Source organism: Palaemon carinicauda, chromosome 28 (assembly GCF_036898095.1).
Source record: "Palaemon carinicauda isolate YSFRI2023 chromosome 28, ASM3689809v2, whole genome shotgun sequence".
Lineage (NCBI taxonomy): Eukaryota > Metazoa > Arthropoda > Malacostraca > Decapoda > Palaemonidae > Palaemon > Palaemon carinicauda.
Window position 1 is genome coordinate 45,847,984 of NC_090752.1, and position 18,024 is coordinate 45,866,007.

The 18,024-nt window shown below is 41.9% G+C and overlaps 1 protein-coding gene across 1 annotated transcript in view; it reads left to right on the plus strand.

Moving 5' to 3' along the window:
* Positions 1 to 2,311: 2,311 nt before the first annotated feature.
* The window catches only part of LOC137621557 (frataxin, mitochondrial-like), a 35,642-nt gene continuing 19,929 nt past the window's right edge, over positions 2,312 to 18,024 (plus strand). Inside the window, exons 1-3 of the mRNA XM_068351949.1 lie at positions 2,312 to 2,447; positions 10,511 to 10,681; positions 15,348 to 15,471. Of these exons, the coding sequence (XP_068208050.1) occupies positions 2,422 to 2,447; positions 10,511 to 10,681; positions 15,348 to 15,471 (321 nt within the window). The 5' untranslated portion in view covers positions 2,312 to 2,421. The remainder of the gene's footprint in view (positions 2,448 to 10,510; positions 10,682 to 15,347; positions 15,472 to 18,024) is intronic.

The following is an 18,024-nucleotide window of genomic DNA, read 5'->3' on the forward strand; positions in this document are numbered from 1 at the left end:
ATATGCAATATATATATATATATATATATATATATATATATAGATATTGGTACATACATACATACATACATGCACGCAATTTAGTTTAAAACTGTGGTTTCCTTATTTGGTACCACATCACACGCAAAGCCTTAGTGCCCTAAGAGAACTATTATATACTCAATCACATATTTAATACTGAAGTCCACAAAATTACCCTGTTCATTCTGATTTATCAAAAGAATATTACTAACATGAATAGTGTTTCTAATTATTCTTATTAGCCACAAGACAATTAGAAACATCAGCAATTAATTATGTTATCTAGAAATTATGAGTAAATTACGACTTATTCTTAATTTCTAATTACAGTTTTGACTTTAACAAGTTTAAAATTTCGTGTTTGTTTTCAGAATCGGTATTAGATGCTACCTGATTTCTACATACAAAGCTTTGAAAGTATTAATTTCACCTGGTACAATTGAAAAGATACGTATCCATGCTCTGTATAGCTGATACTACATATTATTTCTACATTTAAAGTCTTGCAGCATCTCGAATTTGCCCAGTGATGAATATTTGGTTTGTTCTGTTTTAAACGGTTAATTCACTTGTCGAAGTCCGAAGAACATTCTTTCGTTTCATGATCACCAGTACCATTTATGCTGACTGTCAGACTGAATTGAAATTACAGCCCTTCTCAATATAACCATTCTTCTGACGATGAAAGCAAATCAACACATGGCACTTGTCGTGCATATCATGTTCCCCATTGTAATAACTTTATCATCACTATCATCTATGACTTTTTCGAATTTCTGGATCAAATTTCAAAATATGGCCAGTCCAACTTGTGACATTCCTCGGACATATCATGTTTATCCTCTCTTTTATATTAAAGATTGACTGTAAGTTCAGGCTTATATCAACGAATGTATTTACACCACCGACATCTTCAGTATAACCATTGCAGATCATAATTTTAGTTTTAATTTTCTCAATCTTTTCCGCAATTGTACCTTCGAGGCTTCAGCCATGCTATGTATCCATTTGAGGCATATCTAGAATTAACAGTTGCAATATCTTAATGGGTTTGACCACCTCGTTTTTCTTCTCAATTATTCTACTTGAAGCTTTTCAAGACTTTATTAGGCCTATTTATTAACAGGTTATTTAATTCAATATGATATTAGTAATAACTTTTAGTAAGACACTTGTTCGGCATTAAATATAATATCTTTCTCAGAAATTGTAGTTTAACGTTCAATAATAACCCCATTTAGTTGTTCAATTTCAGCTTCAATTCAAATATGTTTCCTGTATTTTTCCATTTTTGTCTACTTTTTTTTTTAGACTAATCCATTAATAAATCAGACATCACTGATGCCAATTAAAAAGACCATTTTTCTGTAGTGCCACACAAAATCCCATCTTATATAGACTTATCTTTCCCCATTAGGCTACAGACTTACATATGTTAAGCATATAGTCTATTCCTTGTTTTCCACCATAATGCTGGTTTTAAATTTAAATATTATAGATAGTAGATGAAAGGGCACCTACCAACCATTAAGATACTACCACTAAAGAGTTATTGCATAGCTCCTTTGACTGGAGCCATCTCTTTGGTTAAGCTCATTTTTTCTTTGCCTACACGTGCACTGAATAGTGTGGCCTATTTTTTTTTCCACATTTGCCTCTGTCCTCAGATACCTGACAACACTGAGATTACCAAAAAAATCTTCTTCGCCCAAGGGGTTAACTACTGCAATGTAGTTGTTAAGTGGCTACTGTTTTCTTGGGAAGGGTAGAAGAGACACTAGAGATGGCAAGCAGCTCTTATAGGAGAAGAATTCTCTAAAATCAAACCATTGTTCTTTAGTCTTGGTTAGTGCCATGGCTTTTGTACCATGGGCTTCCACTGTCTTGGGGATAGAGTTCTCTTGCTTGATGGTATAGTCGGGTACACTATTCTATCTTACTTCTCTTCCTCTTATTTGTTTGATGTTTTAGTAGTATATAATTAAACATTTATATCAATGTTGTTACTGTTCTTGAAATATTTTATTTATTCATTACTTCTCTTGCAATTTCTTTATTTCTTTTCCTCACTGGACTATTTTCCTTGTTAGAGCCCATGGGCTTATAGCATCCTGCTTTTCCAACTATGGTTTTAGCCTAGCAAGTAATAATAATAATAATAATAATAATAATAATAATAATCATCATCATCATCATCAATACGTCATTAGTCGCAGTAGATGATGATGATGATGAATGCCACTAAAAAAAAAAAGGTTTAATTCGTTCACACACACACACACACACACACACAGGAGATCTTCTTCTTCGCAATTTAATGTTATCAAAACCAAAAGCTCCCATCTGAGAAATCGGTTCCGGTAGTTTATTTTGGTTGCCTAGGCGACAATTACAAACAATATGTACTGTGTTTTTGGTGCGCAGAGGTGAGTAATAACACAATGTTCAGTATTTTTAAGCTTTTAATCGTGTGAATGAAATGATTCTTATATAAACTTCACTTTACCGGTCGTTTATCTGGTAATTTTCATAGGCCCTTGGCCAAATTTTCCCTTCTTAACCTAGACCTTAAATATGGTCAATAATTGGAAAAAAGACTATTTAAGCGAGGTTGTTGGAAGGAAAAAGGAAATTTTGCACTGTTTATAGGATATTAGAATTTTGTATTTATTAATAACCCGAATCCGGTATGCCTATGATAGTCATGGCCTACCGGTACGTCTGCTAGGTCAGCCAATTTCTAAACGGGTCGACGAAAGTTTTGGGTAAAATTATAGTTTAGGATGGGACAACATTAAGGGGCCTTTGTATGTCAGCGGCCAGTTCCTCATTCGGTGATTAAAAATGAATCTAAGCTTTCCCCCCAACCTAACCTACAAGCCGTGTCCTTACCTACATACCTAATGGGGGGCAAACGCCCCCTGTGACCCCCCACTTACACTGCTGTATTCTAAGTTAGCCATAGTAATACATACAGGTGGCTGCTATCATACATACTCCGCAACATTTCTAAAAGAAAAAAAAAAAGTATTCCTGTATCAAGAAATGTTCTTTCGAAGCCTTTGTATACAAATACCAGCGTCAAGTTCCTCCAGCGAGCATGAAATATGGTCACCTATTAAACTAAACTCAACCCCCTAACCTAACCTACAAGCTGTGTCCTTACCTACTTACCTAACAGGCAACTCCCCTTACACTGCTATGTTATTAGTCAGCCATCATCATACATACAGGTGGCCACTGTCATACATGCACCACGTTCTTTCAACGAATTTGACCTTTATTTCCATTGCAAATAAACTGTTCTCCTGTTATCCTCCCCCTTCCCTAATGGACACAAGTGGGAACTAGGGATTTGGGGTGGGGGAAAACAGGAAAAAAATTGATTATTTATGATTGAAGTAAAGGTAAAATTCATTAAAAACACAGTACAGGTGTTAACTACAGGAAAAAAAGTTTTTCCCTTGAGGTAAGTTTTCCGAATCAAAATATAAATTTCAGGATTCATTTAAAAGGGCACAAAACCTAATACACCCTACCTAACGTAACCTAGTGGTTCCCAGGCAACAGACCTCATTGGTAAGCCCCTTAGACCCTTTTTTCGAGCTCACTGTCCTAGCCCCCTGACCCTCCTACCTAGGTCACTAAAACTAAAAGTAAATCACAAATAATGTCTTACCTTATGATTGAGAAGTTGAAGGTTGGCTTGTCTTGCCTATAAGATAATACAGAATCACACTTTGGGCACTTTAACGTTTGAGGAATTACACAACCTGCTAGTAAAACCTATTGACTACACATTTAATCACCATGAAACTGTCTTACAGTCGGACAGACCTGACAAGGCAGGAATCGAGAGGAACTGGCAGATGTCTTCTTAAAGGGGATGTGGTTACCTACGTCATAACAAAGAAAGGAAACTTTCATAAATATGGTGTGACGGGCCGAGAGATTATGTGAACTCAAAGGCAGATTGGAAACGACTGAGTTATTTATTAAGGAACACTCTTCTTTATATACAAAATCTCAAGGCAACAGGACATGACCTGTTCGAGAGACAGGATAATGTTACTGAGCAAAACGGAGACATGATCATTCAGGTTCTTTTTAGTGCGAGGGAAGAGCGCAGATACAAGCATAATATATACAAAATAATTATGTACAATTGTGTGACACACGGTTGGTACATGGCTCCCCCCCTAAAAATGACATACTGTACATGTTAAATAGGGCGCCCTGATCTAGAGAGGCGAACTGTAGGCGGGTCATCTGGCAGAAGATAAGCAGGTTTTAGACGATCAATGGAGACCCAGTCTTCTTTGCCCCGAATGTTTAGGAGGAATGCTTTCGGACTGCGTCGGATCACAAGGAAAGGGCCCGTGTAAGGGGGCGTTAGTGGTGGCTTGCTGGTGTCGTTGCGCAGGAAGACGTGTGTTGCAGAGTGCAAGTCCGTTGGTATGTGATGCTTCGCTGGGGGCTTGTAAGTCTGGCGGCACGGAGTAAATTTTCCCACGACGTGACGTATGCGCTGGAGATCGTCGGAGGAGGTCGTAGAAGGGAAAAATTCGGCAGGGACGACCAACGGGTCGCCATACACCATTTCGGCTGCCGAGACGTCAAGGGCGTCTTTAGGAGTGGTCCTTAGTCCAAGGAGGACCCAGGGAAGCTGAGTAAACCAGTTGCAATCCTTGCAGCGGGACATCAAAGCTGCTTTGAGGGTGCGATGAAAACGTTCAACCATTCCATTGGCAGCGGGGTTGTAGGCCGTTGTCTGATGTAGGGTGATGCCCAGGAGATTCGCTAATGACGTCCATAATTGAGAGGTGAAAGTTGTTCCCCTGTCAGAAGTAATATGCTCAGGGATACCGAATCTTGAAATCCATCCAGAGAGTAAGGCAGATGTACATGAGGCGGACGTTGCAGTTTCCATGGGAATGGCTTCAGGCCAACGAGTGGAGCGGTCGATGACGGTAAACAGGTAACGATGTCCTTGTGATGTAGGTAGGGGGCCTACAACGTCGACGTGAATGTGTGCGAAACGACGCTGAGGTTGAGGAAAGGTGCCCACTCCTGAATCCGTGTGTCGATGTACTTTGGAAGTTTGGCAAGAAGTACACGCACGGACCCAATCCTTAGCATCCTTAGAAATGCCGTGCCAAATGAACTTTGCCTTCAGCAGCTGTGCAGTAGAACGGCACGAGGGATGTGAAAGGCCGTGGATGAAATCAAACACCTGTCGGCGCATGGGAGCAGGAATCCAAGGTCGCGGTCTACCAGTACTGACGTCACAGAGGAGGGTGGTGTTGGAGTCTTCGAGGGGAAAATCCTCCCAACGGAGGGACGTGCAGGATGTCCTGCAAGCTTGATACTCTGGATCCTGTCGTTGGGCTTCAGCCAGGGCGTTGTAATCCAATCCCAGTTGAACGGCAGCCAACGTGTTTCTTGATAGGGCATCGGCAACGGGATTCATTTTCCCAGGGACGTATTGGAGGGTGCAATTGTATTCAGCCACGGCGGAGAGATGTCGGCGTTGACGGGCGGACCAGGCATCAGACTGTCGAGTGAAGGCGTGCACCAGAGGCATGTGGTCTGTACGAATGACGAAGGGCGTACCTTCTAAGAAATGGCGAAAGTGACGGACAGCCAAGTGCACCGCCAGCAATTCTCGATCGAAGGTAGAATAACCCGATTCTGCCTTGGACAGTTTTCTGCTGAAGAAGGCCAATGGGCGGGGCGAGCCTTTGACCACCTGCTCGAGTACTGCACCAATAGTGACGTCGCTGGCATCGGTGGAGAGAAGGAGAGGGGCGTGTGGGATAGGAAAACTGAGAGCCGCAGCAGTTGATAGGGCCTTCTTTGCATTGCAGAAGGCTGCTTCTTGAAGGGGACCCCACTTCAGGTCCTTTGGCTTGCCCTTGAGGGAGGCGTAGAGGGGAGCAAGAGTGGCGGCAATGGCTGGCAGAAAACGGTGATAATAGTTGATCATGCCCAAGAATTCCTGCAGAGCTTTGACGGTCGAGGGCGTGGGGAAATTCTGAACGGCTGCTACCTTCTCAGGGAGGGGATGGACTCCTTCAGGAGTGCTACGGTGACCCTAAGAACGACACTTCGTTGGCGCCAAAGGTACACTTGTCGTACCGGACTACAAGGCCGTTTTGTTGCAGGCGGTCGAGCACGATGCGCAGGTGACGGAGGTGTTCCTCTTTTGAGGAGGAGAACACAAGTACTGTATGTCGTCCACATAACATACACAGAAAGGGAGGTCCCCTAAGATGCCATCCATGAGACGTTGAAACGTGGCCCCAGCATTACGAAGGCCAAAACAGGAGTAATTGAAGGTGTATGTGCCAAACGGAGTGGTGATGGCGGTCTTGGGGATGTCTTCTGGGTTCATAGGCACCTGATAATACCCCTTCAGGAGGTCGAGCGTAGAGAAAACCTTTGCTTTGTGCAAGTAGGAGGTTACATCGGCAATGTTTGGGAGGGGGTAGTGATCCGGTTCTGTTTGCATGTTCAGGCGCCTGTAATCCCCGCACGGCCGGAGGGAGCCGTCTTTCTTCAGAACGATGTGTAAGGGTGACGACCATGGGCTGGAGGCCTTTTGGCAAAGGCCCATTTTCTCCATTTCGGCGAACGTCTGTTTGGCGGCTGCCAATCGTTCCGGTGCCAGACGTCTGAATTTTGCGAAGACTGGGGGTCCCGTCGTCTTGATATGGTGATAAATACCGTGCTTGGCAGGAACCGTGGGCGTTTGGCGAAGTTCTGGACGGAAAACTTCCGGGTACGACGTGAGGAGGTGGGCGTAGGCATCCGTGGGTGCGCTGATGTGGAGAGCGAGGTTAGAGGGGGCGGGTTGAAGAGGTGTCGACAAGTACGAGTCTGCGTTGACCAATCGTCGGTGGGCGACATCGACCAGAAGGTGGAAATGAGAGAGGAAATCCGCACCGAGGATTGGCATTGTGACGTCAGCAACGAGAAACTTCCAATTGAATTTACCGTTTCCGAACGATAATGTGAGGCTCTCGTAACCGTAGGTGGGTATCGCAGATTCGTTGGCAGCTACCAAGCGGACGTCGGCAGATGTAGACAGACTACGTTGTGCCTTGAAGAGTTTCCTTGGCAAAAGAGAACGACAAGCACCCGTGTCTACCAAAAATCGCACGCCCGTTCCTGCATCCTGTAAAAAGAAAAGATTAGAAACATGCGAGGCCACCGCCACAAGCGATGGCCTACTTACACGTTTTTTGGCCACTGACAATCTTTGGCACATTTCTTCGCGGTTGCCCCGAATCTGAAGTGGTAGTAGCAAAACTGCGGCGGATGGGAGGTAGTAAGTGGTTGTAGAAGTCGTTCGTTGGGGCGCGAGCGATTGGTGGGTGGTGGGCGGCTTTGTCGCCGCTTCGGCACGTCACGGGGTAGGCGTGTATGTCTTACGGCATTCATGTCAGCTTTGGTTGACGTTGAATAGGTATCCTCGTCGTCAGGGGTGGAGGCGTTGATGGAGGTCTTGAAGTGGCTGTCCATAAGGGCGTCGGCTTTGGTCATCAAGTCCTTTATGGGTAAACTATCGACATCGGGTATGGCAGCGCGCACAGGTTCAGGTAAACGGCGTATCCAAAGGGCACGGAGTAGGTTCACCTCACGAGGAGAGCCGTCTGCAGCAGGTTGAAGGCGAGCGATACTGGTCATTTCCCTGAGGGCAAGCGAAGCCCTTTGGTCCCCCAACGGTTGTTGCGAGAGCTGAAAAAGCTTTGCTATACGGGCGGCTGGCGACGGCGAGTACTGCTGCAGAAGGTATGATTTGAGGTCGTCATACGCTATTGGGGTGTCTCCTTGTTCACAAAGCCAGTCGGATATTTCTGGGAAGGTGTCCTCGGGTATCGCCGCGAGAACATAATCCGCTTTGGTGGTTGAGCGAGTCACGCCCCTGATACGAAACTGGACTTCTGCGCGCTGAAACCAAGCAAACGCCTCTCCGCTGGCAAACGAGGAAAGTTTGAATGGAGCGGCCGCAGCACCAACTGCCGTAGAGTCCATCATGGTACCAACGATGAAGGGGCGAGGGGTGGGGGTGGAAGGCGGTGGGAGCGAGTCGACTTCCGGGGTCACCAATGTGACGGGCCGAGAGAGGATGTGAACTCAAAGGCAGATTGGAAACGACTGAGTTATTTATTAAGGAACACTCTTCTTTGTATACAAAATCTCAAGGCAACAGGACATGACCTGTTTGAGAGACAGGATAATGTTACTGAGCAAAACGGAGACATGATCATTCAGGTTCTTTTTAGTGCGAGGGAAGAGCGCAGATACAAGCATAATATATACAAAATAATTATGTACAATTGTGTGACACACGGTTGGTACAATGGACAGTTTGTTTATATATGGACTGTGATTGGTTAATGAGAAGTGAATTGTTGAAGAGAACGGCATCTCTAAACCTAAAAAGCCCAAAGTAGGTACTGTATTTCCTTTATGAAGAGAGTATGTAATAGGGTAATCATTAGCAAAATGGCACGAAATGACTAAAAAATGACGAGATTAGTCATTTAAACTTGTTAGGTTGAGAAATATATATAGGGGGATTGCATAAGTTAACACATACAAACAATACAAACAATGAGTAGGATCAACTTGCGCGGAATACTTGAATATCCCGTGGAAAAGTAATCTCATCTTCCACTAGAAAAGAAAGTGGGGAAGGCCTATGTACAAATGAAATAACAGTAGTGATCTTATTGGTAGAAAGACAGTGAGGGAGTGGCTAATGTCCAAAAAGATGGAGGTGGTTAATGTGCAACAAGGTATATACACATGAACAAAGAGGAGCGGATACGTGTGAAACGTAGAATGTTAGTAAGCAAATGAGAAATATTTCAGAAGCATAGGATGTCTATATTTTGTGTAATTTTTTGTGGATTTATTATGAGTCCCAGAGAATAATGTAAAGAGAAGAAAAGGTTAGTTTTACCATTATTTATTGACTCTCCAGTTTTCCCTACCCAAAACTCCCGGTTTCCACTGGGTGGCCCCTAAGATATATTAGTGTATATCTCACTAACTTTATTTGCAACGTTAATAAAGGTGATTTTAGAAGAAAACAAGAGTTTCTATGTAAAACCATTTTTTTTTTTATTATAGAAGTTCTTTCCTTCCTAAACTACGTACCAAATTTTGTCTTATATTTTAGCGAAACTTTCATAACTTACCAATAATCCTTTCAACAAAAGTAAGGGGGTATTCCTCGTATATTTATAGGTGTTTTGAACGATTTTGATCACAATAATTGTTGGAGACCCATATTTTTATGCTATAAAACCAGCTGAAACACAAGAAGTGGTGCTCACTTAGGAGCATACGAGCGCTTGATAGCATGTTAATGCATAATAGAGAACAAGTGGACATGCACAAACTGGTGAGGTGGCCTGCAAAGAAGAGGATAAGCTTGTTGTCATTTCCTTCATCCTTGGTAAAGTATTGTGCAACAGTATCTCTCCTACGCGGACAGAAATGGTAGGAGTCTCGAAAATGTAACTTCTATCAATTAGTCTAAAAGGACTTTTCCTCCTAAATGGGAAAAGAAGAGTAGGGCCGTTTTTTCCTTCCTATTGGCAGTTTGCTCTAAGACTAGTGAAAAGTATGGGTATGGGGTTGCAGAGGTTAAGGAATAACCTGAAGTTCTCCTTCTATTGACTGTGTAAAAATTTTTCATTCCTATGTTACGATGTACATTGTTGTCCCTAGTCCACATTTTGAAGGAATAAACTGTAGGAATTCTGCTCAACTTGAATTAAAGTATTTATCTGTAGGTTAAACAGAAAGTGTCAGTTGTGTACAGTTATCAGAAAACTGCAAAACTCTTAATAACATCCCTCATGAATAAAACCAGAAAAAATTAAAACATCCATTTAAGACCGTCAGAAGTATGACTGTACTGTCCGGCAGGTGAAAACGAAGTGGTTACTCAGTGTGCTGGCAGGGGCCATGGCTTCTTCACTACCCACCATTAACTACTGACACTTCTTTAAAAATCTTGACAGCCGAGTTCAAGCTACGCTGAATGCATACTCCCATTAAAGGACAAGGTTTTGTATCCATGTAGGAACAAAAACTTTTTCAAGAGTAAATGTGTTCTTTCTATCTTGAAAATCTCCACATTTGTGACTTTTACCAGGTACAATACTGGTTTTTTGTCAGCGAAGAAAATTTTGTTTTACCTTATCTACTTTTTATGTTCAAAGAGATGAATATGGATGACTAAAGACAAACCTTAGGATTTTAGTTTTGCCATCAGTATTGACTATTGTATTTCATTCAAAGCTTGTAATAGAGATTCTTGGGTGGGACATCTATAGGTGTTATAAATGCAGTTGAAGATTCAAGGGTAGTTGATTTAGGCCAAAGTTTTTCATTTGTTGAAGAGCATAGGTTAATAGTATTTGTATGGGAATGTTGATACTATATTTCTCACATTATTTCTTCATTTCAGGATGTATGGATCTTGTAGAAGGTTTAACAGGTTGTGTTTAAAGCAAATTACAAGTTATCACCAATTTCACTCAGATCCTCAGATAAGGACAGTAAGGCAAAAAAAATTAGTTCAACCTGGCTCTTATCAAATTCCTAACATTTTTGTTCCAACAAAGCAGTTCTGTAACAGGTAAGTCAAGGAAGTTTTTCATATGCACTGTAGTTTTGAGTATGATCAGGAGTTACCTCTTCGTTTCTATCTTCTAAAGTTTGGTACTTTCAGTTGTAGTTGCTATATTGATTCGAAATTCTTCTTTATTCCTACGCATTTACAATCCTTTTGTCTTTTTTGAAATAGGAATGCCTACAGCATAGCTGAAATGGCCGTTGAATTTGTTAACGAGCTAATTTACGACAGGTGGTGCTTCTGAGCAAGTAACACCGCCCACCTTCTGTCAAAGACGCTTTACTTTTGTCTTTGTTACAAATGAGTGTGGATGTACTGATGTGACCTATCCAGAGGCTTTAATGTAATTCTTTTTCTCTTTTTTTTGGATAAAGTTTATGATTGTGGATTGGATTCCTAATAGATGCAACGCCATTTTGTGAATCCCGGGAGAGGGTGGTTTCTGCAGTCTATTTATGGCAAGGCAGGCAGTACATCCATACTTTGCTTTCCTTGTAGGGATATGTTCCTGGAGCAGATTGTGGCTGCCGATTCAGTAGTAGTCATATTCTTTGAAGAGGAAAAATGCGGCTAAATCTTCTCCAGTGCCATCCTTATCAATGTTCAAGGTGATGCCGAAAAAACTTTATTGCTCGATCTCTCCTGGTTGTGTTCATGTGTGTCTGTGCATACAGGGAGTATGCATTAGGAGCTAGAAGAGCTTGGATCTACATCTGTGAGTTTTCCTAGCTCTGATGGAGTGTAGAGTTCCCCTAGTGATTGCAGCACACCAGCAGTTGCTGGAAACTCTCTGTTGCTGCACAGAATGCTACCGATGATTTTGTCCTAAGGAAAACTAAGGTCTCGCAGGTAGGCTCTTGATGTCTCTTTTGAGGGATGTACAGGTAGTAGCTAAGGCTATTTCACCCTAGGTGTCCCCAGTGCCAGTAGATCCAGTGGTGACCCCAGTGATTTTGAATGTGAAGCCTGTGTCAGTGACTCCCGTGTTGGTGACCTTGATACCAGTGACCCTCGTGGGGATCCCTGCAGTGTACCCCAAACCCAAGAGAGCTATAAAGAAAGTTCCATACTGGGGTGGTTGAAGTACAGTACTGAAGCCAGAAGGGCATAAGAAGGTCTTTTGGCTGATAAAACAAGCATGTGTTGCCTTGGTGTCTGCCGCTCCTTTGCTAATAGCTTCCGTGCTGATCACTTGTGCCCATCTTTCCTCAAGTACAGCCTTTTTTTTCTGTAGGGATTTGTTTTTGTTCATGAGGGTCTTTGAGCAGAATTTCCCACACCATTACCTCAGGCTCCCTGAGTGGAATATGACTCATGCTCTCAGTGCTCTTAAGCAGACCGTGTATGAGCCTTTGGGGAGGTCTTCAGACAGAGATCTGACTCTCAGGACAGTCTTTTTACTAGCCTTAGCATATTGGCAAAGAGATTAGGCAAGTTACACTGTCTCTCTTGTGTAATAACCCACACTGAAGGTAAGGTGGTCTCTTTTAGTTTTGTCCCTTAGTTCTGGGCTAAACCTCAAAACACGTCACCAAAAGTACCCCAGGTTCAAGCACTCCTCCATCCCCTCTGTATATGAAGCATTGGGTGCTAGTTGAAAGGAAATACTTTTATGTCCCGGGAGGGCTCTGTGGTGCTATCAGAAGAGGACTTGACATCTTAGGCTTGAGTTTCAGTGATTATGCCTGGCTTTGTGAGACATTCTTTAGAGCATGCACCTCAACTGCTGAGTTGGTTGAGGTAATAGCTCAGACCAGAGCTTAGGAATTCAGGTGTATAGGTCCCACCTTAGCCTTCCAGAAGAATGTTGCAGTTGACCAGTTGATGAAGGCTGAAGTTTGGAAGTGCCAAACAACCTTCACATCCTTCTACTGAAGGGAGTGTACCCACAAGTCCCTCAACACTTTAGATCTTGGTCCTTTGGTGACTTTCCAGGTACAGTAGTTGTGTAGCCAGCCCAGCTCCCACATGGGCCAGAAAGCTTCTAGTCTATGATAAAATATAAATGTAAGTCTGGATGAATGGTAGAATGACTAGCTCTTTTGGTTCTTTCTTTCCCCTTAATTTGAGATGAAGCAGTTGTACAGTACCACTACTTACTGGATCCAATTTTAATGCTGTGTTAAGTTCCATTATTGAATACGATGTAGATTATGCAAAATTTACACAAAACGTTTATGAAACCATAGCAAAACATTAACAGAAAAATGAAAATAATACCCAGTAAACAGAAAATAAAATTATATTCAAGATTTAACACAAATATTTATAGCATTACACAAAAATCCATCAATGGCACACCTAAACTAATGGGCAAATATACCAAGTTATTACGAAGTAGGACGAATTGACTTTCCAAACTTCTATGCAGCGAGGGACAGATGGCGTTGTGTAGTTTCAGATATAAAATGCTGACGTGAAGGATCAGGTCTTCTGTCTGATGATAAAGGATTTTTCAATCTTCTTTGCCGTCTTCAAAATACTTTATCGTTGTGTGTAGTCACTACTATTCAGAGTCACAGAAGGTGCAGCTGAAAAATGTCTCCAAACACGATCGGTGGTCAGGCCTCTCTGCCTTCTCCTGTTCGTCACCTGTCCTATATATACGTGGGACAATACTCTAGAAATTCCGGAGTGTTCAAGACTAAATTTAGTATTACGCAATAGCGACGCGTCAGGAACCCACACTCGAATCATCCTGTTGAAGTACGGTAGTTATGAGAAGTATCTAGAACTCCCGTTCCAGAACACACTGATATTTTGATTTAAAAATACATTAAAATATATAAAAATTAGTTGTTTTATTTTTACATTAACATATGTGAAATAAAATTTATTCTTTTATTTTACATCAACATACATGAAAAAATAAGCCATTTTCACAAGTTTTGTAATACAACTTACGTAAATTTAACGTAACGTATAACAGCTGCTAAGTTACACTTCTGAGCACCATTCTAGATCTATAAGTAGTACAGTAGTTATCCCTCATGCCCATAAATAAGGGGAAAGATAGTGGAATGAATACCAAACCCACAGGATATTATACACCAGTTATTTCATTTTGGACTGCAATTCCTTTTTGGGGGAGAAAGATTACTTCATTGACCTCATATCATGTACATACCAAGTACAGGCCAGGCCCTATTAGCTTATTCATATTTATGATGGGCAGGTAGGAGGTTGCTTGGGTCTTCTTCCCCGCTCCCATGTTGGACCAGGGAGACAGGTATATCCTAGAAAATAAAAAAAAGAAGGAGCTAGTTCAGTTCTTGGGGGGGAGGTGGACTTCCTATTCACCAATAAGCAAGTCTCCTTATTTTAAAGGATGAAAGGTTTGTATACATGTAAGAACAAATAACATATTTTAAGGGTAATATGTATTTTACCTAGCAATACAAACTTGAGTCCTTTCAAGGTAAACTTCCCAAATTAGCCACCCCAGCGGTGATGCCTGTAGTGCACCCCAAGCCAAAGAAAACAGCCAAGTGGTTGCTAAGAAGGATCCGGTACTTGGAAAACAGTTTGTGTCACCACGGTTTCCGTCATCCCTGTGCCTATCACCCTAACCTGTGACATTACAAGTTTTGAAAGTGCCTACTGCTTCACCTCTGACTGTGATCCCCAGTGTTTTTATTCCTTTTGGAGTTATCCCTGTGGTTCTCCCCTTGGGGGAACTTTGTTGTTAATGGTTGTTGAGACCTTGACATCTCTGCTTACATAACTGGAGTTCCTCCTCCTCCTTCTCCTCCCCCTCCTCCTCCTCCTCCTCCTCCTCCTCCTCCTCCTCCTCCTCCTCCTCCTCCTCCTCTGACCCTTCTACTACTTAGAAGAAATACATGAAGACCTATTGTAGTTGCTAGAATATGGCTTTTGATGATGCCACCTCTTTTGGAGGAGGGGGACGGCTCCGAATGATGCCCTCCTAGTACAGTAGTTGGCATGACATCACTTGTTGTCAAGCTTGCTGGAGATGCATGACCCCATGCTGGGTCATGCATTATCCATCAGCCAGGCTGGTTCCTATGAAACTACGGCCTGATGCCTCCGCCCAATGGATGTGAGGCCCTGGTGGTTGGTTTGCCTACCCCAATAGCCAGGCTAACCTGAGATGCACTGCCCCATGCCTGTAATACTCTTGCCATTGGCCAGCTGTTGAAGGAGCTTGGGTGCCCTCTTTTGCCTTTTCTACCTGGATGGGGGAATGGCTACTCTATACTCTGTTATGGATACTTTGGGATCCTCAACTGAGGAGATGCGACCTCTCATGCACATTCTGCTGGTGTCCATGGGCTGGTAGTTGAGGTAATCCGCGGATGATCATGTAGATGTGGATTACTCTCCACCAGGATTTACATAGGATGTGTATTTGGTACCTCTACTGTCTCTGGTTTGTATTTTTTATGACTTGGTAAAGGGCGTAACCATTGAGAGTTGCTTAGCTACCCTTATTCAAGAAAACTATTATCTGATCTTATTAAAAGGTTGTCAAAAATAAGCATGTAAGACTAGATCAAATTGATCCCCTCGTTAAGAGTTACAGTGATACACTTGGTTAGTTATTGACTGGTTTAATTGTCATACTTATTAAAGTAATTCTCAGAGATAATGATTGTATCCCAAATCCTTACATCACACTTTTCCTTAATATGATTATTTGTATTTTCAGTGTTACACTTGATGATATAACTTTCGAGCATGTCAGTGAAGAAACTTTGGAGAGTTTGACGGAATTTCTTGATGAACTGGTGGAAACGGAAGAATGCCCTATTGATGCAGATGTCTTGTATTCTGTAAGTAGTTATCAGAATAAGGTGGATGTATAATTGTTTATTGTAAAGATACGGTGTATATGTGTTTATGTGACAGATGAAACTATGGTTCTTATCTTTAATACCTGAAGTGTGAGAATTTGCCATTCTCAATGTTTCTACAACAGATTATTCAGTATACTGTAGTATTGTTTTCAGTTGAGCTCTTTTCACAGCTAGAAGGAGCCCTCAGTTTTGCTATACTGTACTATACTGTAATTATACATAACATTACATTATTATTTTTTTTACTTTGCTAAAATTTTCTTATTTTTAATTTTTTTCCTTTGCTTTTTCATTTTGAAATTAGTTTTGTGATTTGAATAAAAAAAAAAAGGATTTGAAGTATGTTTGCATTAAAAGATCTGCAATGATATTATTTAAAGAACTAAAAGCAACTAACTTGGGTGGTAAAACCCTGTATCGTAGTAGGAGTAGGGATTGATACAACCTGCTGGCCAACACAGCATTGTTGAGTTTTAACAATATCTCTGTAAAGCAGCAATTTAGCATATTTAGAATTATAATTTTTGGATGATAGATTTTTTCATTGATAATCGCCTCTTTTTGTATATAAATTTCCCTTGTCCCATGTTTCATTGACATTCTTGTGGATTTCATAGTTTCAGCTCAAGGGAGAAATATAGTAGGTTAATGAGGGCCCCTCTTAGTGGTGAAGAATGCTTCATGTGTGGAACATGAAGGTTACTTTTGTTTTAATTTATCCATTAGTTGTTTTAGCCTCATAGATATATAGCATCCTACACAGTATATAGTATGATTATCTTCATATAGTACTTGGTAGAAAGGTTATAAAGGTAATGAGGGACTGCTCAGTGGGCAGTCACTTAGTACAGAGATAGGATTTACTTTAATCAAAGTACTATGCTATATTTAACATGAATTGCCACTTATGAAAAGTTAGAATTTAATCGTTGTTTTTTTTTCAAAGAACCAATTGAGGCATTTCTTAGTACAGTTTACATTACTGTACTTTGTTTTATGGTACTGTCATGAGAAGTATAATTGACATCAATACATGGAAAATTAATTAGACAATTTTGAAACCCTTCAGATAGTGCTTTTTCTTTTGTACATACATATACCAAGGCACTTCTCCCAATTTTGGGGGGTAGCCGACATCAACAAATGAAACAGAACAAAAAGGGGACCTCTACTCTCTACGTTCCTCCCAGCCTGACAAGGGACTCAACCGAGTTCGGCTGGTACAGCTAGGGTGCCACAGCCCACCCTCCCCCGTTATCCACTACAGATGAAGCTTCATAATGCTGAATCCCCTACTGCTGCTACCTCCGCGGTCATCTAAGGCACCGGAGGAAGCAGCAGGCCCTACCGGAACTGCGACACAATCGCTCGCCATTCATTCCTATTTCTAGAAAGCTCTCTTGCCTCTCTCACATCTATCCTCCTATCACCCAGAGCTTTCTTCACTCCATCCATCCACCCAAACCTTGGACTTCCTCTTGTACTTCTCCCATCAACTCTTGCATTCATCACCTTCTTTAGCAGACAGCCATTTTCCATTCTCCTAACATGGCCAAACCACCTCAACACATTCATATCCACTATAGCTGCTAACTCATTTCTTACACTTGTTCTCACCCTCACCACTTTGTTCCTAACCCTATCTACTTGAGATACACCAGCCATACTCCTTAGACACTTCATCTCAAACATTCAATTTCTGTCTCTCCATCACTTTCATTGCCCACAACTCCGATCCATACATCACAGTTGGTACAATTGTACCAACTTGAAAATGAAGTTTTTCAATATTAATCTTACCCGATGATCATGTAGCTGTCAACTCCGTTGCCCGACAGAAATCTACGGTCGGGATACGCCAGCGATCGCTATCCAGGTGGGGGTGTACACAACAGTGCCATCTGTGAGTAGGTACTCAAGTACTTCTTGTCAACAAGAACTCAATTTTTCCTCTGTCGTGCCGCCGGCAAGACCTACTTGGATACGCTGTTGATTCTGGAGTTATTGTTCACGATTTGGTGATGTATTTGCTCTAGAGTTTAGCCTTCGCTATTCAGGAAGCTTTATCATTAGCTTAGCAAGCTTTTGGAATTAATTTGGATTAATTGTTAACGAACTTTGCTAGATTTTGGAATCCCCCCTTGACTACTTCTAAATTCAAGATGTCTGACCAGTCTCAAGTACCTAAGTACAGGCAGTGTAGCGTTAGGACTTGTGCTAGGCGTCTTCCGAAGGCCTCTATAGATCCTCACACCGTATGTTCCAATTGTAGGGGTAAATCCTGTCAATTGGAAGATCGATGTGGGGAATGTGCTGGGCTTTCGGAATTCGATTTTAACGAATTCCTTTGATATGCACGTAGGTTAGAGAAGGAGAGAAATAGGAGGAGTTCTTCTCGCTCTGTGGATTTTTCCTCTCCCCATGCCCCTCAACCTTTTCCTTCCCTTGTGGTGGTGACTCCCGAACCTGCTACGAGTGCTCAGCCTGCAATGGCGGATATGTTGCGTGCCATTCAGGCTCTCGGTGACA